Here is a 22,234-nt window from a genome sequence, read left to right as displayed (position 1 = left end):
GAGAAACTCTCGTAAGTCATGACTCTTCATTCGAGACTATCGTCAGTTACTGTCGGAGCATACTAATCCATCAGGCTCCTTGTTAGCGTCAAGATCCCACTCCCCATCCACAACAAACATGTCTGTTCAAACTGATGACTCCGGCTGGGAATTCCTCTGCCCTATCTGGGTCGATAACCCCACCAATCTCCTAGACAATCTCAGCTTCTACATGGTCGACATCATTACGAAGCTACGCAACGTAGATCGGAAGTATTCGCTCCCGAAGGCCTGGCTCGGCAACAATCTGAGCCCCTTCGAAAGAGCACAGGTTATCATGCAGCACATGGACTTCAAGCCGTGGGTGTCCGATACCAAGGGAAGAGTTTGTCGTTCGCCTCAGATCCTGCCTCAGGCCCGAATTCATCACGGAACATGAGGACGAGGTGAACTACCACTACCACCGCGTCCTCACGGAGGTCCCCCGTATCAACAGCGACCATACCAACGTCGAAGGCCTGCGGAGATGTCTCGAGCTTCGCTCGTTCTTCCAGACTGTCCTATCTCTCATTCTCATCAAGGAAGAGGAAGAGGAAGAGGAACGACCCGTCAGTGTCAACGACGATGACGACAACGACGACGACACTTACATCCACCACCGAACCTCACGACGCTCAACGCCGGGCAACAGCAGCATGAGCAGCAGCAAGAGCAACAGCAATAGCAATAGCCGAGGCCCTTACTGGGGTGAAAGCCCATTGGATTCTATCATGGACTTGCCGCTCATGCAAAAGTACCGCGATCAACTGAAACTCCAACCCGATCCCGATATTGTTCAATACCCAGATGAGCCGATGGGAGGTCCTCAACTTCGACGCCACCATCGACATCCACTTCCAAAGCAAAGACAACAGCCGACACGCACAGGTTTCGACCTCGAACCACGCGAACAGCAGCTGCAGCAACATCGCCAAGTAGCCGACAACGATGCTTGTTACGTGGAGCAGTCGACGGGGGCACTTGGCTCGAACGACACGGCATCACCGCCAAGTACGAGCCCAAGCCCAAGAGCCACGCAACCCCTTTAAGCGGCTGGTTCGAAAGATCAACACGTGGCTCTGCGCCGAGAGCGTTACTACCGAGTACACCATGCGTCGGGGCGGAATATCGGAACGGGAAGATGCCAGGTTGAGGTAACAGGGCCCCTCCTATCGAAGACCGGGAAGAGGACCAGTATCTTAGTCTCATTGGAGTAAGTACCACTCAATCTGTCAACATTGGTGTTTCCCAAGCTTCACTCCCGTGCCAGCCTTAGCTAAGATGTCGGGTAGGTGTGTAAGCTGCACTTTCCGTGCTTGCTGCCGTAACAGACAACAAATGATCAGGTAGCAAGAGTGCTGGAATGCTCCTTCCTCCTGCACACCGAGAGTTCTGTAATCAACAATTGCGCGTATCGTGCCACTTGTGCCACTTTGGGATTGAAATCAACCAGCAGATCTGACATTGATTGATCTAAGGTTGTCTTTAGGTAAGCAGTAATTGTGAAGCCATTTTCGATCAGTGCCTGTGCCACCGTCATTGCCTCAATTGAGCCCATTCTGTGATGGGCCAAGAACACGAAAGCTGATGTGTCTCAAGACCAGACAATAGTAGCCTTTTCGCCTGCCACAGGCCAGACTGTTGAATCATCTGACAACCGTCGGTTGCCTTGCTGGATAGTTTCCTCTTTCCTTGTCAGTATCCGGGCTATAACTAACATCTTCCAGTATCTTCCCATCGAGGAAGACCTCCGAAAGCTCGACCTACCCATCTTCATTCCGCGATACTAAGCTACAACGACACATGGCCAGCCACTCGGACCCGGAGTTCGGCTATCCCGTACTTCCAAACCAAGCATCTCGGGGGTTATTTCAATCCTTTTTTTCCTGCGTGGAATGACGGCTTGCAGGTATGGCTCCATAGCAACTGTTCTTCTCAGTTGCAGGATTACCAACACGGGAAAAGCGCTTACGGCGCGATCGACTGCCTCCCTGGACAATTTACCCGAGTTTCGCAAAGCCGAGATGGCCGTCTCCAGCGTCATCTTGGGTCTGATACCCGTCGTTATTCAGCAGCTCGGCGCCACCACCATCGAAATAGGGGCGCTGTCGCTAAGGCGACCACTCTTGGCCGCAGTCCTCGCTCTGGGGTCGCCGGCCGTTATCCCGAAACGGGCGAGCGACTACATGCCTCAGAGCGTAGGTTGGGACGGTCGCAATACCAGGCAGGTCCCCACGGGCAGCAGCCAGGCCATGCGGAAACACGTTTATGGCACGGCACCTTACACTATGCGGTATACCCGATCGCCCTGGCGTCACTGGGGAACGTGGCCTATCTGTCTTACCAGCTCGGGTATCAGGCCGTCAGCGCCTTTGCTGTGGGAACCACCTTCCTCCCGATGCTTTGGGCCTTCCTCGCGCTACTGATCCATGTAGTTGGCGCTTCCGCTCTCCACCTCCGCTATGAAATCCGGCCGGCAGACCCAACGACCATCGGCAAGGGACGGATGGCAAGGTGGCTGGCGAGGGAGTTTGCCTACCACTACAGCAACAGCTCCCGCATCCGGCTAGATCTCGCCGGGGGCTGGAGGGAAGTGTGGTTCGAGGCCGTCACCTGGCTGCTGTATACCGCCACATCGGTGCACCTGGCGTTCGGAACCATGGTCCTCGCCAGCCTGCTGTTCATCAGTATCGCGGACGCCACCACGATACTGGCTAGGTTCATCGCTAGCACCATCGTCAACCGGCTCATCCTGGTGTACGAGTTTACGCGGATTCAGCAGCTGGGGTTCGTTTTCAGCGTCGACGTGCCGTAGGCAGGAACGATAAGATATACAACCGCGCGATGCCCAATTAAGAAGGGGGGTTGGCTGAACGCGGGAGGTGTGAGGTTCGATTGGGTCTTCTCGACTACAGGTGCCCCCCTAAAAGATTGTTAATTTTTTAGACCAGACGTACTTCTAGATAATAATAACAGACGGAAAACAGACTTTTTAACGCCACATCGAGCCTTCGGTGTAGCTATATATTGGTAGAGTTATTTTATTAGTGTTTTAAGTAATTGATTTTTATTTTTAATATAAAATGCGAGGAGTTTTAAAGATAAAAGGGAGGATTTATTAAGTATAATCTCTCGATAACTAACGCCTTTATATAATTACCGGTTAATTATTTTTTAAGCTTTACTTTTATATATTAATATTATTACTATATTATTACTATATTTTTACACTTTTAATTTAATAATAGTTTAATTTATTTCTTATTAATTAAATAAATAAATATAGTAATTAACTTACGTTAATTTACGTTAATTTACACGTTAAGTGTAATTTTACTAATAAACTATAATATACATAACTATAAGGATTAAAATTTAACAATCTTTCAAAGGGTAACATGTAAGTAAATACACGTCAAAGCGACATCAGCGCTTCTGGTTTAGGTTTTCCTCACCAACCTTGGCCAAACTGTATGCAATATATCCCCTTGATGGCGAAGGTGCTGCATTCCGTGAAATCATTCTCGTAAACGATGGACAAGCCGGTTTATCCAATTTCATGGGCCCAGATGCGAAAAGAAATATCCAAATGAGGCAGGTGCTGCTGTCAAGCTATGGGTGACACACTTCCACACCAGACAAGCTCGCCAATGATCTCGAGCCATGCTGTCGCACACACTCTCGTATTCCCCTCACCGGCCTGTGTCCTCCGATGTGACCCCATCCGACTCTACAGGAGTAGGAACTCGAAAGATCTTCCTGCTCAACATTTATATCGGCTCCAACCCCGGATTTAGTCCAGAATGGACTACCAGTGCCAATTCATAGCACATAGACACATTGTTCGGCATACAGGTATCATCTAGCCACTTCCACTCTTGTTGCAAGTCCATGATGAAGTAGATTACGGCAATGTTCTTGGTCTATTTCTCGACCACCACCGCTGCCCTCTCGCATGTCTCGGGTCTCGATTCCAGAGCTGAACGTTCCGTGCGCAATCTCTCTTTGCCAACACCCGCAAGACTTGCGCTTACATGAACAACAGGAGATCTGCAACGGTATCAACCTCACCGGCCAATGTGAGGGCGTCGCGTTTGATACGAGCTACTGCTACCCACTGCCGGCCTTCTACCTCGGACGTCCAGGCCTTTCATCGTTCCGTGGCAAGGCGGGCACGTCTTGTATGTTCTGGGAGTGAGTCAAGTCCCCTTTACATCAACAACCTTCTGGCTTCTCGTCCCTCCTCTTTAACATACAATGGCTAACTTGGTTGTCCACAAGCCACGAGCATCCCGGCTGTAGAGAGGAGAGAGCCTCGATATCGCTCCCACGAACGGTTCCACGCCGGTGATGGACTTGACGACTTACTACGTGTGGTACGTGGCTTGTGTTGAATGCGATACCTGTCTTTGAGGGGACGGTATGCATCTTGTTTGTTTCTCGCCAATCTCGAAAAACAACACCACGAGCTGGCGGAACTCTAGTAGTCGCATTGGACAGATAGTCAGCTCACGGCCAAATGATACATAATTTGAAATCATTATATCTGAATTGCGTAGCTTGTTCCTCGTATACTCTTGGATGTCCTTTTGTGTGAGGATCAGCTGTTAGTTAGAGGAACGGAGTCTGAAAAAATTGGAAATGAAAAATGTGCTCCCTGGGGGGCTTGAATGCGGAGACCGGCAAAAAAGCGAAGGAAGTTGAGCAACGAACTCAACACGCCGGCTTTGTTCATGTATGTTTTCAGTTGAGTAAATCAGCTACTTCGCTATCAGAAACAGGTATTCTTTTGGCTTATGTACTAACTCTCAGAACCATTGCTTTGCTCAAAGTTGAGCTCGAATCTGGTGTTGAAGGTTTGGCACGTTGCTGGCTCACTTAAACTCAACCCCCTTTTCCCCATACCCCACATATGCTCTGGGCTTCGGTCCCGAACCAGCGGCACTAACCCCCGGACCGGGCATTGGGGAAACGCCAGGATGACCTCATGACAGGATCACCCTCCATCGGCGTCTTGACAGCTGAGAAACTGCTGCTTCACAGCGCTCGGGTTTTGGTCTGAGACCTGCCGTTGTTCACATCTCCGACTTTGTGTCATAGACGGAAACCCAATACACCCACCCAATAGCAAGCAACAAGATGAGCAGCACTCCGCCCACCTTCCTCATCGTCGGCGCGACTGGCCAACAAGGCGGCGCCGTCCTAACCGCCCTATCCAAGCTTTTATCGGAAGGCCACAATAATGCCACGACCCCGCGCCCCAAGATCCTCGCCCTAACGCGCTCCGCCCCGGACTCGCCCAAGGCTCAGGCCCTGACGTCCAAGTACCCAGTCCTGGACCTGACCGTCGTGCAGGGCGACACCAAGGACCCGGAGCCCATCTTCGCGGCGCACCCGGACATCGGCTCCGTGTTCCTGTACACGATGCCGCCCGACGAGGAGGCGCAGGCGCTGCCGCTGCTGGACCACGTCTTTTTTCCCCGGACAGCAAAAGCAAGGTCCACCATATCGTCCTCTCGTCCGTGGACCGGGGCGGCGACGCCGCATCGTGGGAGAACCCGACCGAGGTCGCGCACTTCAAGTCCAAGCACGAGATCGAGGTGCGCCTCCGCGACTTTTGTACCCAGAAGGCGTCTCAGAAGGTCAAGTACACCATCCTCCGCCCCGTGGCCTTCATGGACAATCTGAACCCGGGCTCCTTGTTCGGCCCCGTCTTCGCGAGCATGTGGTCGACGATGCCGGCGGAGAAGCCGCTGCAGCTGGTCAGCGTGCGGGACATTGGGCTGTTCGGCGCCAAGGCACTGCTGGCGGGCGCGGACGGCGATGATGGCAAGTGGTCGAACAAGGCCATCGGGCTCGCGGGCCAGGAGCTCCGCTTCGAGGAGGCACGAGAGATCTTCCGTCGGGTCAGCGCGGGGCAGAAGGAGATGCCGCAGGCGCCGTGGATCATAGGAAAGGGGGTGCGGTGGGTCATCGGGGAGGTCGGCACCATGTTTCGGTTCTTCGAGGAAGAAGGGGTAAGTAGCGGAGAACAGCCCGAATGCATCCTTACTTATCCAATCCCTTTTCCAGATGAGGCTTGGCTTTGAGTCACGTCAAATTCAAAAGCTAATCTGCGTTTCTCTAGTATGGCGTTGACATCGACGCTCTGCGGATGCAAGAGCCAGAACTACAAGATCTTGAAACCTGGTTAAAAGAAAGCAGTAAGTTCGAGTTTGATGGCGCGGCGTGAGATGGCGTCGGTTTGGACTTGGAATCCGGTCAAGGGTGGTAATTGGATTCGTAAATGGTAATACTCGATTGAGTAGATCAGTGTAAATCGAAATCGTGTTAATTGCGCACATTATCCAACGTGTTTGTTTCAATAAGGTATCGCATGTCCACAGCAGCTGGTACTGTATAGGGTATCTTGAAACAAGTCGTAAAAGAAAGTGATCCGCCCTCCACCGAGCTGCCCGGCAGCCCTTCTAGGTCCCCGAAAACGATCGTCGGTGTAATCACCATATCCATCCTGGTACATTGGGTGATGTCGTCGGCACATCGAGGCATCAATCTATTTTACGCCGAGCATTCGGAGGCCCGTTATGATTTAGCTGCTGCGGCGTCCGTACGGCTCGAATGGAAAGATAACACTGATGATGGCCAAGCCAGCAAACAGAGCCGCGCAGACGTAAATGGGTGCGGTGGTGGCCGTATTCGCCGTAGTTCCAACCACGGCGGAGATGATACCCATCACGCGATTACATGCGACCGCGATGCCATTGCCAGTTGCTCGATGGGCAGACGGTAGCACCTCGGGCGTGTATGCGTACAGCGTGCCGTAGTAGATGTTGAGACAGAACCCAATGGCGCAACTGAACCCGACGTTCTGTGCAGGCGTGCTGACAGCGGTGTACGCGAAGAAGAACGTCATGGTCACCAGCGCGCCGATGGTCATGGTGTACTTGCGTCCCAGGAGCTTTTGATTGCACATCCAACCCGCCAACACAGGGCCAAAGATACCGGAGACGTTCGTGAGGGCGTAGTTCCTCCACGTATCGTACGTGCTAACTCCTTTGGTTGCTCCGCGGCTCTCCAGGTATTGACTAGTAATAAAAATGTTAGCATGCCGCTCATGAACTAGACCATTCGGGACCATACTTGAGAAAGACGTAGAATAGCGGATAGGCCAGACCAATCAGAGTCCAACTGAACCAGACTAAGCAGGTTGACAGCGCAATCTTCCTAGACCCAAACAGGCCTCTTAGATGGACGGCCAGTTCACCCAGAAAAGAGCGGTTCTTGCTATGACTCGACCGTATAGTGCCACACGCCTCCAGCCTTTCGAGCGTCAACGAGCACGGCCTATTGTACTTGGTGGCAAGGGCCCGTAGCCCTTCGATGAGCTCTGCGTCCTCTCCGATGCCAAGAAGGTATTTGGGCGTCTCCTTGAGCCGAATGATGGTGATTCGCAGCACAGACATGACAAACACCAAGGCACCGGCTGTGAACATGGTGTAACGCCAGCCCCAGTTCGACGCCTTGGGGCAATTATCGACCGAAGCGCAATTCCACTCGGCGGGAACTAGACTGAATGTTAGTCAGGCGGGCGGTGGAGTTGACATCTGAAGGCGTACGAACCAAGAAAGCCCCAGGCGATAAAGCCGGTGATGGCCTGCCCCAGACCCCACCAGCAGGCCATGAAGGTCAATACCCATTGCTTCTTGGAGGGCAGGTACTCCAGGAAGACGGTGGTGTCTAGAATCAGATTACCACCTCCACCGAAGCCGACCAGGGCGATGAAGAAACCCAGAGATGGCCAATTTGGAGCAGCGCCAGCAACGATGGCAGCCGAAGAGCATATGAATAGAGATATATTGAAGGCCCCTAAACTGGAAAATCAGCTCCTGGGACGACTTTCAAAGAGTGCGTGGTGGGATGCAGACACCTTGACTCTGCTTTTGGAAGGGTCACTTACATTTACGCCCAATAATGTCGGCACTCATGCCCCAGAAGATAGCTCCAGTAAGCATACCAACTGGTCTCTTCGTCAGCTATCGTGATACATGGTGCATCATCTATCTCCAGCAGTTCGAAGGAGACTTGATGGGATGAGCGAGACCTACCGTAAACCGCTACTGTCAAACCAGCTGAATATCCCTTCTGTCCAAACTCCCTGAAAGCATAGGTCGAAATGACCGACTGCAGGAGCAGAATCAAGGAGTCGACACCGTAGCTGGAGAGGCTATCAGCGTTGCGCTTTCGGTATCAAATAAATCGGCGCATACTTACCCAAAGCCATTGAGAAAAAATAGCTTCCAGTGGTAATTGGTCCAGCCGATTTCATCAATTGCCTATATGTCAATGACAGTCAGTTCACGTATCCACCGTGCCAGCTAGATAGGTAAATGGCTTACATTGTTGACGAGATGCATCTTCATATTCAACGCCAGGTCGAGGTCTTGGAGAGCTAAAATGTCTTCTGCATCGGCCATCACCAATACATTGTCGCCATGAGGCGGGCCCGACTTCTCGACGTCGGCATTGGTAGCAGCATCGCCGCGCGGATAACCGTCCGGCGACTTCTTGTCGATAGCCGCCATGGTCTGGATGAGGTCAGAAGCGAGGGATCAAAGATCAATGAGCGATATTTGTTTCTTCAGGTCGCGGTGCGTGGTTACGACTCAGGCAAGAGGTAATGGCTGTATCAAGAAGAATAATTGATGCTGGGTTAAAGATGTTGCCTTGTCACTGGAGACTTCATAGGTGCGCGAGAGGGAAGGGAAGAAGCCAAGTTAATATAAGAACGCACATGGTTCATCATCGACGAACGTACGGGACTGGGTAAGGTTAGGTAGATCGCAAGAGGATAACGAATGAAGCGATTGGGTTCACCGACAGCAGCAGCCACCTACCTACCTACCAGAACCAGCTAAAGGCTCTTCCATACCGAGGGCAAGGTTGTCTCAAACACCCAGCCATTGACCTACATATCATCGTGCATGCAGGCAAGCTCGTTAGTCTGGTCAGACGGGACCCGTTCACATACCTCGACTTCGGACTGGGCAGCTTTTGCTAAGGTTCATCTGGTATGGCGGGTGTGACGTGCGTGCATGCACATGTACCACGCGACTGATGGCTCCCAGGTAGGCAGGCAGGCAGGCAGGCAGGCAGATGGATATATGCCATGCCAATTGCTGCTCAATTGCTCAGTTGCAATGACACAATGAAGGTACTCCTCTACGAGGCATCAATCCATTCCCTTACAGCCAAGAGTCTGCAGTGCGGAGTGGTCAGCCAATAATGTAGACTCCCTCTATCTCGAGAACAACTTCCGCACGCGACTATTGGTGAGAAGGTCGGGGTCCGAATGGGCAGAATGATTGGACGATGAAAGACGCAGAGAATATCGCAAACACGTACTCAATGGAGTAATAACCATGTATAGGTACATATGTAGATTAGACCGTGGCACTGCGACAGAAACCTCGGGCTTAAACTAGGTAATGGGAGATTTAGTTGCTCTGTACCTAAAGGAGCCTCTTTCCCCCTGCAGTCGTTATGTTGGGATGAGACTCGACCTACCTTTCAACACGTGCAAGGCTGCCAGTATCAACACCATCGAAACGACCTCAGTAGGGGTTTGAAGAAAACCCATATCCAGATCTACTCCTCGCACCACGTGCTCCCTGTCTGGCAATTGGATCAAAGTCACAGCCAGCGACCCGGCAGTTTGGCGTGAACCACCCATCCTTGGCGTTGATGTCAAGCTCGGAGAAGGAGCCGGTCGAGTTACGACCTCGTGGTCAAATAACGGCGCGCTATTGGTCTCCCGCCACTGCCCCGCCATGAAGCCTTTCAATTGACGACCCCCGAAGAGAGGGGGCAGCCAGGGTCACTCACGATTCACCAACACATCGGTAACTTGTTGGTCTCTTTTTCGACGGACTGCAGCTTGCAATGAGAGCTTGCCGGAGAAATGCTTATTCAAGTACTCCATTCCACGAGCCAATTGCCTGCTCGATAATGCAATGGCCAGCCGTGAGACGAACCGATGGAGTTGGTGTGATAGCTTTCAGGGGTGTTGCATAACTTGCCCTCCAAGTTGCCCGAATTGCATCATGACCCGGGGTAAGCATGTCGGCCCCTAGACCTAGATGGATACTATGTTAACCGATACGGCCAATTTTGTTTTGTTTTCAATAGTATCGGCATGCATTCAAGCAGAGCCCGGATGCAGATCTGCTGGGACACCTGCCCAATCTGCTTAGCTGCCAATTTCATCGTCCATCGATGCCGAGAAAACCATGCCCACGCAACACGACATGGCTGGCCGGCCTATATATACGAGGCCGGCCATTAGCCCCCTTCACGACCAGCAGCCAGATGCAACTCCATCGCCTGCAGAGCCATTGAAGAAATCGCACCGCTCGTCTCAGCAATGGTTCGTTCCGTAGACGTCGCGCTCCTATACGGGGCTGCGACCGCCTCGGCCGCCTTCACCGGCAACATGAACTACAATTCGCCCTCGCTGCACCACCCCGCTCTGGGGGTGTCCATAAGCAAGGTGGCCCGGCGGACGACGCCCAACTCGCCCTGGGACGCGGCGAAGCTCAAATTCACACACGGGATCGCCTCGGGCGACCCCTACGACGACTCGGTCATCCTCTGGACCCGCGTAGCCCCCGTCGGCAGCGACAACGACCAGAGCAACGTGACGGTCAGCGGGCACGTCGCCCTCTATGACCACGACAACGAGGCCTATGTGGCCAAGAGCGACGCGCCTGTCTGCGTGGACTGGAAGATTGGCACGTCGGAGAAGCTCAAGGGGAAGGCGGTCGATTCGGGGAGGGTGTTTACTAGTTCGGATGTCGATTGGACCGTCAAGGTCGAGGCGAAGCGGCTTAAATCTTTCACGACTTATTGTAAGTGAAGCTCCCTACTCCAATAAAGCTTGTGGTAGCATAGCTTACAGAGGGGCAGACTACCAATTCAACGTGTGCGATTCGAATAACGCGTCTCCTATTGGCCGGACCAAGACTATTCCTTCGGCAAAGGATAAAGTCACATCTGCGATCAAGCTAGCAATCTACTCTTGCTCCAATTTCCGTACGTCACCGACAGTAACGAGCATTTTACCTAAAGTAGCAACTAACAGCCTAATAGCGTTTGGCTTCTTCAATGCGTATGGTAATACCGTAAGAAAGGACTCGGTCGACTATGTTGTTCATCTGGGTGACTACATCTACGAGTACGGAAATGGTGAGTATGGCTGGGGCGACTCGATGGGGCGTATTCCCCTGCCCAACAAGCAGATCTACTCGTAAGCCCATTCCCTGATCGTGAACCCTTTATATCCTAAATAGTCCCCTGACTCAGTGAATGTTAGGCTATACGACTACCGCAAGCGCATCGCCACCTACAGGACAGATCTTGATTTGGTAGCGAGCCACCAGAACTTCCCATGGATTCCCGTCTGGGATGACCACGGTAAGGCCATCTTCACAGAGCCCAACACTTTGTTTTCCCATCATGAACCGAGCTAAATACTGCAATAGAGGTATCCGATAACACCTACCGTGACGGCGCATCCGGGCTCAACAACACGGAACAGTCCTTTGTCAGCGATGGCGGCGTGTCCGTAGACCAGCGTAAGATGAACGCCGTGCGCGCCTACTTCGAGTGGATGCCCATCCGCCAGGTCGACATGGACGACAACCTGCGCATCTGGCGCCAGTTCAGCTTCGGCGACCTGTTCGACCTGCTCATGCTCGACACGCGCCAGTACGACCGCTCCGTCACGGACCTATACTGGAACACCGAGTACGTGGCCGAGATCGCCCAGGACGCCGGGCGCTCCCTCATGGGGCCCTGGCAGGAGGCCTGGTTCTACAAGCGGCTGCGGGACTCGTCATCCCGCGGCGCCGCCTGGCGGCTCATCGGTAACCAGATCATTTTCAGCCGCGTCAACGAGTCCGCCGCCCTCGGGGCCGCGACCCCCTTTAACGGCGACGCTTGGGACGGGTACCAGTCAAACCGCAACCGCACGTTCGCCACGCTCTACGACAACAAGATCAACAACACCGTCTTTCTCGCCGGCGACTCGCACGCCTCCTGGGTCAGCGACCTCGTCTGGCTCGGCGAGCACGATTACGACGCCGCCACGGGCGCCGGGTCCATCGGCGTCGAGTTCGCCGGGTCCGCCGTCAGCTCACCCTGCCCCTTTGGCCAAAACATCTCCATGGCTGCCGCCGACGCGGCGTCCGCGTGGCTCACGGGCGCCAATCCGGAGCTGCAGTGGCAGGATCTGTATTACCGCGGCTATTACGAGCTGAGCATCGATTACGACGCCATCAACGCCTCCTTCTTCGGTGTCCCCACCAACCGTATTCGCCAGGGCTATGAGGTTTCGCTTGCCAACTTCACCGTGCTGAACGGTGAGAACGCGCTACATCGTTCTTCCGAGCCTGGTGCCGCTGCTGCTCTGGGTGGCGTGGTCGAGAGCGGGAGTCTCAAGCTGGGGCAGGTTAATCAGACGAACCTGACGCACGACACTGCTACGGGCGAGTACTTGTTCTACAATGGAGCTTATTGATATGGCTCCTATCAATTAAGGCCGAGCAACCACGCAGCTTCAGGTTCCTTATAGAAGAAGAAAGACGGCGACATCTGTATTGAGCCATAATGCTAATACATAATGAAATATTATCGAACAAATTCTGGGGTTTCGGCAGATGTTCCTATGCCCATTGCCCACAGTGTGAGTGTCAACCGCTGCCTATAAATAACGTTTTGATATACCGGACCCGAAGACTTGGTTAAAGTTCCTAACCGTTGGACTAGTAAACTGTATTTGTGCTGCTTTTATCATTTGACACCATCGGGTCCATTGTGAATGAATAATTACCCATCACACGTATCTTTGATGATACCTACCTCGTAAGGACCATCACACTGAGACGAACAAGGTGATGCTAGCTGGACCGGCTTGGCAAGGAATGGTGAAGTATCTGCTTAGATATACTCGGGCTGTTTGGTCGTATATTCAAATTGCATATACCCTTTGGGCTTCCAATACTCTTCAGGCATCCTCGTATCAAATCATGCATAAAGTTCCTCCTAGACGAGGTTCAAAAAGGGGGTTGTTCTGTCTCTCATCCGCTCACAGTATGATAAAATCAACTATTCCAGGCCAATTTGTCGCATTCAGCATCAGCAGACATGGATAACTATCTGCCTGGCCGGGCCCAGGGGGTTCTGTCTAGATGAAATTGGTTCCGTCGTGTCACGCTCGATGCCGAGAACTCAATTGTGCGATTGTCGAGCCATATATACCAATAGACTTGAGGGCATTCTCGGGTCGACCAGTCAACCCCCTATTCCAGCCCTGGCACAGCCCGAATAGGCCCTTGTACACGTCAGTCGGCTCGCTCAGTACACCGTTGACAGACACTCAGTATAAATCTCTTCGGGTCCAGCTTTCCACCTGGGCTCTGGGCCCGATATCACTCTTCATGGGTGCCTGATGCTGAATATTTGAAGCTTAATTCTGGAGAGGTATAGATATCTCCCATCCTCCAGATCTTTTGCCAATTCCTTTCCTGTCTAACAACCCATCACATTCACTACCTCTTGGTCCTATTGAGATCCTGCTTAAACACAATAATCATTTCCCAAGTTCATTCAGACTTCTAACCTGAACAACTTGTACTGCCATTACTTCACTCAAGGCACACATTACACTCTATTTACTCTTCATTCTGGTACTCCAATCTTTCGAGATCAGTCTTATTTTCATACACTATCAAACACCAGGGCCTTCAACTTGAACACTCTCCAGTGACCTTACTTCACTTCGAGGCACGGCAGGATCGTGACACTCTGACAATACTCAACACGAGGTCAGACTTCACTACACACTACTACTCACTACTTCTTCTACTACACACATATCAACTTCCCAAGATTGCTTCCCTTTTCCAAGGACCTTCTTCTATCACCAGCCTTGCCTCTCACAATGGCAAGAAGCTTTTCATGCGGGGACCGGCCACCACCACCCGTTCAGTCTTGAACAGCCGTCTCGTCTCAGGGAGAACGCCCCCATTCCTCCGGGGCGGCCCTCTCGTCGACTTGCTAGACTTTCTCAATACCCACTACGACGGCATCCGCCGCATCACCGCCCCGGACTCCCCGGACGAGTTCGATGAGATCCGCAAGGAAATCATCATACAGCTCGAGCGGCTCCTGGGCCCCCACGCCTACGACCTCTTCTACAAGCCTCAAGACCACACCGCCCGCGGCCTCTGGAGCCACCTCATGCAGTGCGTCGACGAGAAGCTGGCCCTCGGCCAGGACCACGCCCGCTGGAGCAGGCTGAACCCCAACAAGGTCTACGCCCTCCTCCCCGGGACGGGTCTGAACTACTCCTTCGCCCAACCCGGGCACGCAGAGGCCAACGTCGGCTACGGCGTCCCAGAGTGGATGGTCCGGGCCGTGCAGCGGTCGACAGAGATCCAATACCGGGCCAAGCCCGATCCCAGCCAAATCACTATCTCCATCCGCACCATCGAAAACTACGACAAGCCCCAACCCAAAAGCGAGCTGGATGATTGGCGAGAATATTGCCTCTCCGTGCGGGAGGCTATGCGGCCACCTCTTCGGATGCTTCATGCTTCCGAAGGGAACTACCATCCGATATCTGTGGGATGCCGAGACGCAGATGCACCTATGCCTCGAGTCGTCTCCACAAGCCTTCTTGAGCACCAAAGACTTCGAGAACAACAGGCAGTCCCAAGTCTCAGTCTGAATGCTCTCGATCTCCATACACCATCTACTCCAGTATACGATCCCATAGATCAACAACATGGCCACCACCACTCGATAGGCCTTCTCTTCGGGGAATGCATACCCTCCCACTTCACCACTCTCCCCAGCCATTCTGCTCTCCTGGACCGCATCAGCGACGAGGAGCTGGAGCAAGAAAACAAGGAGTGGCCCTCAGCCGAGGCAGACTGATACCAAGAGCGCTTCGCTTACGAGTCGAGCACTCTCGAAGGCTCCATATCGTACTTTACGGAAATGAGCCGACTACCTCACCACATCTTGTTCAAGATGGAAGACGTCACCTACGCCATGGCTCAGATATGGCTCGCGCAACAGAGAAGCGGACCCATCTACCAGAACTCGAAGACAAACTACTTCATCATCCTGGCCAACCTGTCCATCGCCGCGGAGCGTTTCAGCCGAGAAAGCTGCGGCCCCGAGGCCATGGAGAAGATCGTAGAGGCCACCAGAGAGCTACTGTGGCTGCGAGTCGGCATCAAGGAGTCCTCACCAGAACAGACAAACGCCACCTCCGCTCGCACCAGCAAGCAAACACCCTCCTTGGCAAAGGACTGTCGGATCATCCTCCGCGGTCTGTACAAAGCACACGAAGAGTTTGATCATTATCCAATGGGCGAGGAAGGCCAGAAGCTCCCCGCCACACGTCTCGTACAGAGAAATGGCCGAGATCACGGGCAGGAAGCAGCCTGCCAAGATGAATTGCCCACCCAAGAGCCAAATGGTGTTGTTCAGATAGTTGGGGAACAGCAGTTGTTGCAAATGGGGAGACTTGGAACAATGTTTGTGTTTGGTATTTTGGGTTTCATACTGGTTGACCACAAAGCATGGCGTTTGGAAATGGGATTGGGATTGGGATTATGGAGTTTGGGGATCAGGAAATGGGATTTTGGAGATTTGGGATTATGGGACATGGAACATGGGAGCAAAGTACTCTGCACACCCCTTGAAGGGCTCTGTTGGGTTTGACAGCTTCAAACAGGACTTGCATCAATAAAATATCAATATCAAATACTCGCTGGTTTGTGGTTCGTAGTGTAGGTAGTGATCCGTGATATGTCGTCTTCCTGTAGCCACATCTAGTAGGCATTGCTGTAAGCCGACAGCCGAGCCTGAGGAGACATGCATCATTGATGGTAGTAGCCAAGTGAACGGTCTCAATTAAAGACGCAAGGTAGGAACGACACCCGTCCGTTAGTACTTACTCAAGCAGAAGGAGCTATGTGTGCCAGTGCAGATACCATCCCAGGCAAGAGGGCAGATATATACATGTAGGTACACTTACCAAGAAACAAAGTTCAAATGTTGTGATGGCATCTGGCAACTGCATACGGACGTTGAAGACGAACCAGTAAGCGACCCCTGCAGTAAGCGTGGCACAGGAACGGGACCCGAGTTCAATTGCTCTTGCCCAATATCGGTCCCCGAGTAAGACACTAAAAGCACTACCCTATCGGGGATCTAATGGAAGCTGAGGTCCCCCTAGAAAACATAAAGTCCAATTGATTTCAGCGAGGAATTACCCCACCATTGGACCCCCGACCCCACCACTGCTCATTTGACCGCTCTCGCCCAAATCATCGTGAGTCGGGGTCTGGCCTGCCATAAGCCTAGTGGTCCCTCCCGTCTCAACCCCTTTTCTCGATCCTTTACTATTCGAGTCTTCAATTGCTTGCATTAGCTGAGATACCCTCCTCCAACTTCTCAATTCGACACCAATTGCAAACATGGCTGATACCAAGGTCTACCGCGCCAGCACCACGGCACCCGTCAACATCGCCGTGGTCAAGTACTGGGGCAAGCGAGACGCCAAGCTGAACCTCCCCACCAACTCCTCCCTCTCCGTCACCCTGTCCCAGGCCGACCTGCGCACCTTGACGACCGCCTCGTGCTCGGCCGCCTACAAAGATGACGTCCTGCTGCTGAACGGCGAGCCCTCCGACCTCACCGGCGCCCGCACCCAGGCCTGCCTGCGCGAGCTGCGCACCCGCCGCGCCGCCCTCGAGGATAAGGACGCCTCCCTGCCCAAGCTGTCCGCCATGCGCCTCCTGCTCGTCTCCGAGAACAACTTCCCGACCGCCGCCGGCCTGGCCTCCTCCGCCGCCGGCTTCGCCGCCCTCGTCCGCGCCATCGCCGACCTGTACGAGCTCCCCTCGTCGCCGACCGAGCTGTCCCTCATCGCGCGCCAGGGCAGCGGCTCGGCCTGCCGCAGCCTGTTCGGCGGCTACGTGGCGTGGCAGATGGGCACGCAGGCGGACGGCCTCGACTCGCAGGCCGTCGAGGTCGCCCCGGCCTCACACTGGCCCGAGATGCGCGCCCTGATCCTGGTCGCGTCGGCCGCCAAGAAGGGCGTCAGCTCCACCAGCGGCATGCAGCAGACCGTCGCGACCTCGGGCCTGTTCCAGCAGCGCATCGCCGACGTCGTGCCGGCCAACATGAAGCGCATGGAGGACGCCGTGGCCGCGCGCGACTTTGCCGCCTTCGCCGAGGTCACCATGCGCGACTCCAACAGCTTCCACGCCACCTGCGCCGACACTTACCCGCCCATCTTCTACATGAACGACGTCTCGCGCGCCGCCGTGCGCGCCGTCGAGGCCATCAACGCCGCCGCCGGCAAGACGATCGCCGCCTACACCTTCGACGCCGGCCCGAACGCCGTCGTGTACTACCTCGAGGAGAACAAGGACACGGTCCTCGGAGCGTTCTACCCCCTGCTGGAGAAGCTCGACGGGTGGAAGGACGGTGCCAAGGGGCTCAAGTCTACTGTGCAGTTTGACGAGACCGTCGCCAGCACGATAACGTCTGGCGTCAGCCGGGTCATCATGACCGGTGTCGGTGAGGGCCCTCAGAAGACGGATGTCTACTTGGTTTCGAATGAGGGCAAGCCTATTTCTACAAGCGCATAAAAGATGCAACGCATTTAGAGTCGGTTTTAATGATAGTCACGTAGACCCCCGTAGGATCAAATACACCAAACCGTGGCGGGGTCTCATCGATATGCTAATACCGCAATTGAAATGAAGTATTATATTAAACCAGTAGAATTTACAGTGCTAAAAACATAGTGACATCATATAGGAATAGAGAAGGAGCTACAGAGCATCTGTGTCGACTCCGGGATACACGCTGCCTCCCAGAATGATCATGGTTCGTAGTATGCAGCCAAACACATGACTGACTCGGGAAGAAAGCTCGGAGAATAAGTCGGTATGGGTCTTGCAGAACTATGACAGGTTATATCGATGTCAGTGCTTTTTATAGAAGATCCAAAGCTGCTCTTTTGGATACAACCCGGGGTTCAGATCGATAGGGATCTCCAAACTACCCTAACCCAGCGGGGCCGCCCGTCCTTTGCTTTTTACTGGACGTCGGATTGGCTCGTTCGTAGGTTGGAGGCTCCAAAAAAGTTCAGACGAAAGAGAGAGACCTCAATTGACCCCCCCTGCTGTCTGATTTCTTTCCACTGTAAAAAAAGTCGGTTTTCAGCCGGCGCCCCGATGATTCTCCTAGCCCCGTCCCGGCTCTAGCTTGCTTGCAGTGACGAAACTGACCGAGACCAGACGGTTGCTCTTCTTTTTCTTCTAGAATATGCTACAGGGTCTTTTGGATCAAGCCTTCCTACAGCGCAAAGCTGATCGCAGTCCCAACCAAGCAACATCCACCAGCGCCATGTCGTCCTCTTCCGCAGCCCCGGAGACGTGCCCGGTCGACCACAAAAGCCGCGAGGCCTGGCTGGAGCAAGCCCGCGCCGCCGCGGCCGCCCCCGACTCCTCCAAACCACAATCGCAGTCGCAATCGCAATTACCGCCGAACCACCCGCCCACAGCAGCCGCCGCCGCCGACGAGAGCTGCCCCGTCGACCACAAGGCGCGAGAAGCCTGGCTAAAGCATGCGCGCAACGCAACCGCATCATCACCACCCACTACACGCCCGCTGCCCTCAACCTCGACACAGCAGTTGCCGCAACCGACACAACAACAAACCTCCTCGTGGTCCAGTTCCCTAACATCCTGGCTCCCTTCCTTCGGCTCCTCCTCCTCCAGCAGCTCCACCACCCCCAAACAACCCCAACCCCCACCCCCGAAAACCAGCAGCACCCTCGACACCGGCCGCGAAATCTCGACCATCCCGCGCGCCTCCGCGATCCCCGCCCTCACGCCCAACAAAGACGCTCCCGATGCCACAAGCCACGGCCGGCCCGCGAACCAAGAGCAAGAGACGGGCGCCGACGCCGCGACGGGCAACTGGGTCTACCCCTCGGAGAAGATGTTCTTCGAGGCCATGAAGCGCAAAGGGCCACGACCCGCAGTCGGCCGACATGCGGACCGTGGTCCCGATCCACAACGCCGTCAACGAGCGGGCCTGGGCCGAGATCAAGAAGTGGGAGGCGCCCTGGATCGAGGGGACCAGGTAAGCAATCATCCCCCGAAACCCCAAGCCAACAAGAGAAAACCCGTTTCCCCCAAGTCGCAGATGGGAAGCGGGAAGGAAGCGTAGACGGGGCAGAGTGATTATTTCGATGAATGGCTGCTAACATGGTATTTGTATAGCTGTGGCGGACCGCGATTACACTCCTTTTCCGGCCTGAGCACCAAGTTGTCGCCAAAGGCCCGCTTCAATACACTGCTGGGCTACCAGTCGCCGTTCGATAGGCACGACTGGGTCGTCGACCGGTGCGGCAAGGAGATCGAGTACGTAATCGACTTCTACGCGGGCCGCCCCGGCAGTGATAGCAAGCTGTCCTTCTACCTGGATGTCCGGCCTAAGCTGAACAGTTGGGACGGCATCAAGATGCGCGCCATGCGCGGGTTGGGCATTATGTAGAAACTTACGTCAAGTGTAAGATGGTTTGTCTGTACGATCACATGTAAAAACAGCCTTTAGAAGTGTAGACGAACTCTGGCTACGGCCGAAAGTTGCGCATTGCAGAAAGAAAGGCAATCAGCATTTTGCGGTAGGGGTATCATGATACAGCATCTCAAATCAACCAAGTTACTCCAGTCCCCAAATCTCCCTGTGTCTCCGCATCCGATTTAGTCCACGACCAGGCGCATAGCCGGGCCCGTCTCTGCAGCACCCGAATCGAGATCCCATCCTGCACTCGACAGTGCCTGCCAGAATTGGTCTTCGTCGACCTTATCGTCTCCGTTGGCCAGAGCCTCCATGTAAGCTCGCAGAGCATCTCGAGATGTTGCGCCTTCTCGCAGGATGATGGTCTTCTCCGGGCTCGTGCCACAGGTTGTGATGAAGTAATTCTTGTTGTTAAGGCAGTCCATGTCGCTGTCCTTCAGTTGCATTTCCTGGGGAAATGTTTGGCAAAAGCAGATGGGAGGGGCCTTCCAGAGCAGGATCAACTCGCTCCGTGCGACCTGGTCGGGACGCAAGATGACACCAGTATGGAGATACTCGTCAACCACGATGCTGGCGCGCTGTCGGTTGAGAGTACGCATCTGGACAGAGCGAACAGCCTGGTAGTTGGTCCAGAGATGAATACCAATCAAGATGAACATCCAGCACCAAACAGCCTGCCGTCCCTCCACAACACGGACAAACAGGCTTCCTGCCAGCACGCCCATGAGGGTGATGACGGTCTCTTGGCTACCATCCTTGGCATTCAGCTCGGCGAGATTCCCATTCTTGGCGAAGTGCGCGCTCAAGCTTGCTTTGGCGGCGCTTGCAGCGACGCCACAGAGGGATCTCAGGATGCCGGCAGCACACAGGGCCATGATCTTGGGGTACGTGGGGAGAACCGGAGTGAGAACGTCGAGAAGAAAGGCCGTGTCGTTGAACAGATCCGCGGCGAACCGGTAGAACTTGCACTCGGGCTCGATGGCCTGGCCAAAGCGATGGGCAAAGACAATGGTGGCAAGTCGGCCGGTGGAATCCTGGAGGACGGAGAGGAGGACTGCGCCAGTAGCCGACGAACCAGCATCGCCGACCCCCATGCCCTGCAGCACGGCTCGGTTTGACAGCATCCCGGCAATCGAACTAGAAAAGGCCTGGAGAGAGTCCTGTGAAAGAGAAGGGTGGCATTAGGTGCATGATAGCGGGTCTAATTGGATTGATGCACTTACATAGATCTGGTATGGCTTATAATCCAGGGTAACGCTGTGCGGGTAACCGGCGGGCAAGAAGATGTCGAAGAGAGCCTTTGCATAGTTGCTCACTGTCTTCTTCTGAGGCTACAGCGAAAATAAACAACTTTGGTTAGTTATCATCGACTTACACTGCGCTCGCACAAGGAGCGGCGGATCTCGAAAGACTTACTACTGCTCGCCACGAATCGTCCTTGTTCTCGTCTTTTCTGTAGGCGCATACCACGTGACCCGACTCGTCGACTACGCCGACGACCTTGAGACCGGATCGCTCCATGTCGGCGATGTAGGGGGTGTAACGTTATTTGTAGGATTGTAGAGTGATGGTGCTGCTTGGACTTTCGCACACGAAGTGCATTAGGTGACGTTGATGAGAGGTGGATGTTGCTTGGCCTTTTGGCTCAGATGAGCAACTGAGGGGCACTCAATCAGTACCTTGATTGGTGTTAGTCAAAACAGCTTCAGGAAGGTGCAAGGTGCGGAAGGATGCCTTCTTTCTCGACCAGCAAATTTAATGGTTTCTTTCGCTCATCACGTATTCACACATCGATTGACGGAACCTACATTAACAATTGACACCTACCTCTTAAGTAACATGCCTCTGACGGGCACCATAGTGTGTGTGAATGCATCAAATTGCTTCCAGTAATCAGTTACCTATAGGAAGCAGGTGACTCCGTACACAACACCTCAACCTCAACCTCTGAAACTTTGAGGCCGAGAGAAATGTTGCACAGCCTGTTCATATTGTCTGTCGGCGACAATAATAATGCCAAAATTCTGCTGTTGTGCCGATATCATCACGAAACGTATGCTGGAGTTCGACTTGAACTGTAAGCAACGAGCCTATTTCCGGTCGTAGTAATAGAGCAGGAACAAGCAAAGTAATGAAATAGATCAATGCCTCGCATTCTGCCTCGGGGACGCAAGGTAGAAGAAGCTCTGGTCTTAAACCAGGTAGCTCTTTTGATCTTTCATAGCTGGGCGTGCACGTGGGAAGGGTGTTCTTTATGTGCAAATAATAGCAATCAGATCAGACAGAAAGCCAATATCAACTGGTAACTATGCTTCTCATTGATAAGGTGAGCTTGTAATTTATTACAGGAGGGGTTTATTGGGCTAGTGTTCGTGCGTGATAACTTATCGTCGACTCCTTCCTGGGCCGCTTCCTGTATTGGTGGACAGAGGCTCGGTGAATTACTATCAGAAACCCAAACTTCTCCATGCGTCGCCCATGTGGATCTTCTTCTCTCCACCCGCTTATACCCCAGCCTACGTAGCATGCACCGAATTTCCCCTGG

General features: G+C 53.7%; 10 protein-coding genes across 10 annotated transcripts; 8 read left to right on the top strand and 2 right to left on the bottom strand.

The window, feature by feature from the left end:
* Nucleotides 1–118: 118 nt before the first annotated feature.
* PG997_001012 (uncharacterized protein) lies at nucleotides 119–1,067 on the top strand (the record flags this gene model as incomplete). Its single annotated transcript, XM_066805327.1, has 2 exons — nucleotides 119–339; nucleotides 395–1,067. The coding sequence occupies 2 exons, from the start codon at nucleotides 119–121 to the stop codon at nucleotides 1,065–1,067; spliced, it is 894 nt and encodes a 297-aa protein (XP_066675100.1).
* A 1,349-nt stretch (nucleotides 1,068–2,416) lies between these two features.
* Nucleotides 2,417–2,833, top strand: PG997_001011 (uncharacterized protein; the record flags this gene model as incomplete). The annotated part of the gene is made up of 1 exon (XM_066805326.1): nucleotides 2,417–2,833. The coding sequence occupies one exon, from the start codon at nucleotides 2,417–2,419 to the stop codon at nucleotides 2,831–2,833; it is 417 nt and encodes a 138-aa protein (XP_066675099.1).
* A 2,324-nt stretch (nucleotides 2,834–5,157) lies between these two features.
* Nucleotides 5,158–6,250, top strand: PG997_001010 (uncharacterized protein; the record flags this gene model as incomplete). The annotated part of the gene is made up of 3 exons (XM_066805325.1): nucleotides 5,158–5,487; nucleotides 5,517–6,035; nucleotides 6,146–6,250. The coding sequence occupies 3 exons, from the start codon at nucleotides 5,158–5,160 to the stop codon at nucleotides 6,248–6,250; spliced, it is 954 nt and encodes a 317-aa protein (XP_066675098.1).
* A 357-nt stretch (nucleotides 6,251–6,607) lies between these two features.
* On the bottom strand, nucleotides 6,608–8,600 carry PG997_001009 (hexose transporter; the record flags this gene model as incomplete). Its single annotated transcript, XM_066805324.1, has 7 exons — nucleotides 6,608–7,103; nucleotides 7,159–7,582; nucleotides 7,639–7,884; nucleotides 7,976–8,035; nucleotides 8,124–8,233; nucleotides 8,290–8,351; nucleotides 8,415–8,600. 7 exons carry the CDS (start codon nucleotides 8,598–8,600, stop codon nucleotides 6,608–6,610), a joined length of 1,584 nt encoding a protein of 527 aa, XP_066675097.1.
* Nucleotides 8,601–10,438: 1,838 nt separating this feature from the next.
* On the top strand, nucleotides 10,439–12,592 carry PG997_001008 (uncharacterized protein; the record flags this gene model as incomplete). Its single annotated transcript, XM_066805323.1, has 5 exons — nucleotides 10,439–10,922; nucleotides 10,981–11,106; nucleotides 11,164–11,320; nucleotides 11,387–11,487; nucleotides 11,556–12,592. The coding sequence occupies 5 exons, from the start codon at nucleotides 10,439–10,441 to the stop codon at nucleotides 12,590–12,592; spliced, it is 1,905 nt and encodes a 634-aa protein (XP_066675096.1).
* Nucleotides 12,593–14,031: 1,439 nt separating this feature from the next.
* On the top strand, nucleotides 14,032–15,012 carry PG997_001007 (uncharacterized protein; the record flags this gene model as incomplete). Its single annotated transcript, XM_066805322.1, has 1 exon — nucleotides 14,032–15,012. The coding sequence occupies one exon, from the start codon at nucleotides 14,032–14,034 to the stop codon at nucleotides 15,010–15,012; it is 981 nt and encodes a 326-aa protein (XP_066675095.1).
* Nucleotides 15,013–15,108: 96 nt separating this feature from the next.
* On the top strand, nucleotides 15,109–15,835 carry PG997_001006 (uncharacterized protein; the record flags this gene model as incomplete). The annotated part of the gene is made up of 2 exons (XM_066805321.1): nucleotides 15,109–15,484; nucleotides 15,765–15,835. 2 exons carry the CDS (start codon nucleotides 15,109–15,111, stop codon nucleotides 15,833–15,835), a joined length of 447 nt encoding a protein of 148 aa, XP_066675094.1.
* A 730-nt stretch (nucleotides 15,836–16,565) lies between these two features.
* On the top strand, nucleotides 16,566–17,744 carry PG997_001005 (Diphosphomevalonate decarboxylase; the record flags this gene model as incomplete). Its single annotated transcript, XM_066805320.1, has 1 exon — nucleotides 16,566–17,744. One exon carries the CDS (start codon nucleotides 16,566–16,568, stop codon nucleotides 17,742–17,744), a length of 1,179 nt encoding a protein of 392 aa, XP_066675093.1.
* A 763-nt stretch (nucleotides 17,745–18,507) lies between these two features.
* PG997_001004 (cytochrome c/c1 heme lyase) lies at nucleotides 18,508–19,662 on the top strand (the record flags this gene model as incomplete). The annotated part of the gene is made up of 3 exons (XM_066805319.1): nucleotides 18,508–19,086; nucleotides 19,148–19,248; nucleotides 19,389–19,662. 3 exons carry the CDS (start codon nucleotides 18,508–18,510, stop codon nucleotides 19,660–19,662), a joined length of 954 nt encoding a protein of 317 aa, XP_066675092.1.
* Nucleotides 19,663–19,871: 209 nt separating this feature from the next.
* PG997_001003 (uncharacterized protein) lies at nucleotides 19,872–21,210 on the bottom strand (the record flags this gene model as incomplete). The annotated part of the gene is made up of 3 exons (XM_066805318.1): nucleotides 19,872–20,849; nucleotides 20,913–21,020; nucleotides 21,106–21,210. 3 exons carry the CDS (start codon nucleotides 21,208–21,210, stop codon nucleotides 19,872–19,874), a joined length of 1,191 nt encoding a protein of 396 aa, XP_066675091.1.
* Between the last annotated feature and the right edge of the window lie 1,024 nt (nucleotides 21,211–22,234).

This window comes from Apiospora hydei (assembly GCF_038363865.1).
Source record: "Apiospora hydei strain CBS 114990 chromosome Unknown utg000002l_segment0_segment0, whole genome shotgun sequence".
Lineage (NCBI taxonomy): Eukaryota > Fungi > Ascomycota > Sordariomycetes > Amphisphaeriales > Apiosporaceae > Apiospora > Apiospora hydei.
Note: the sequence above shows the minus strand (reverse complement) of the source record. Positions and strands in the feature narration are given on the sequence as shown.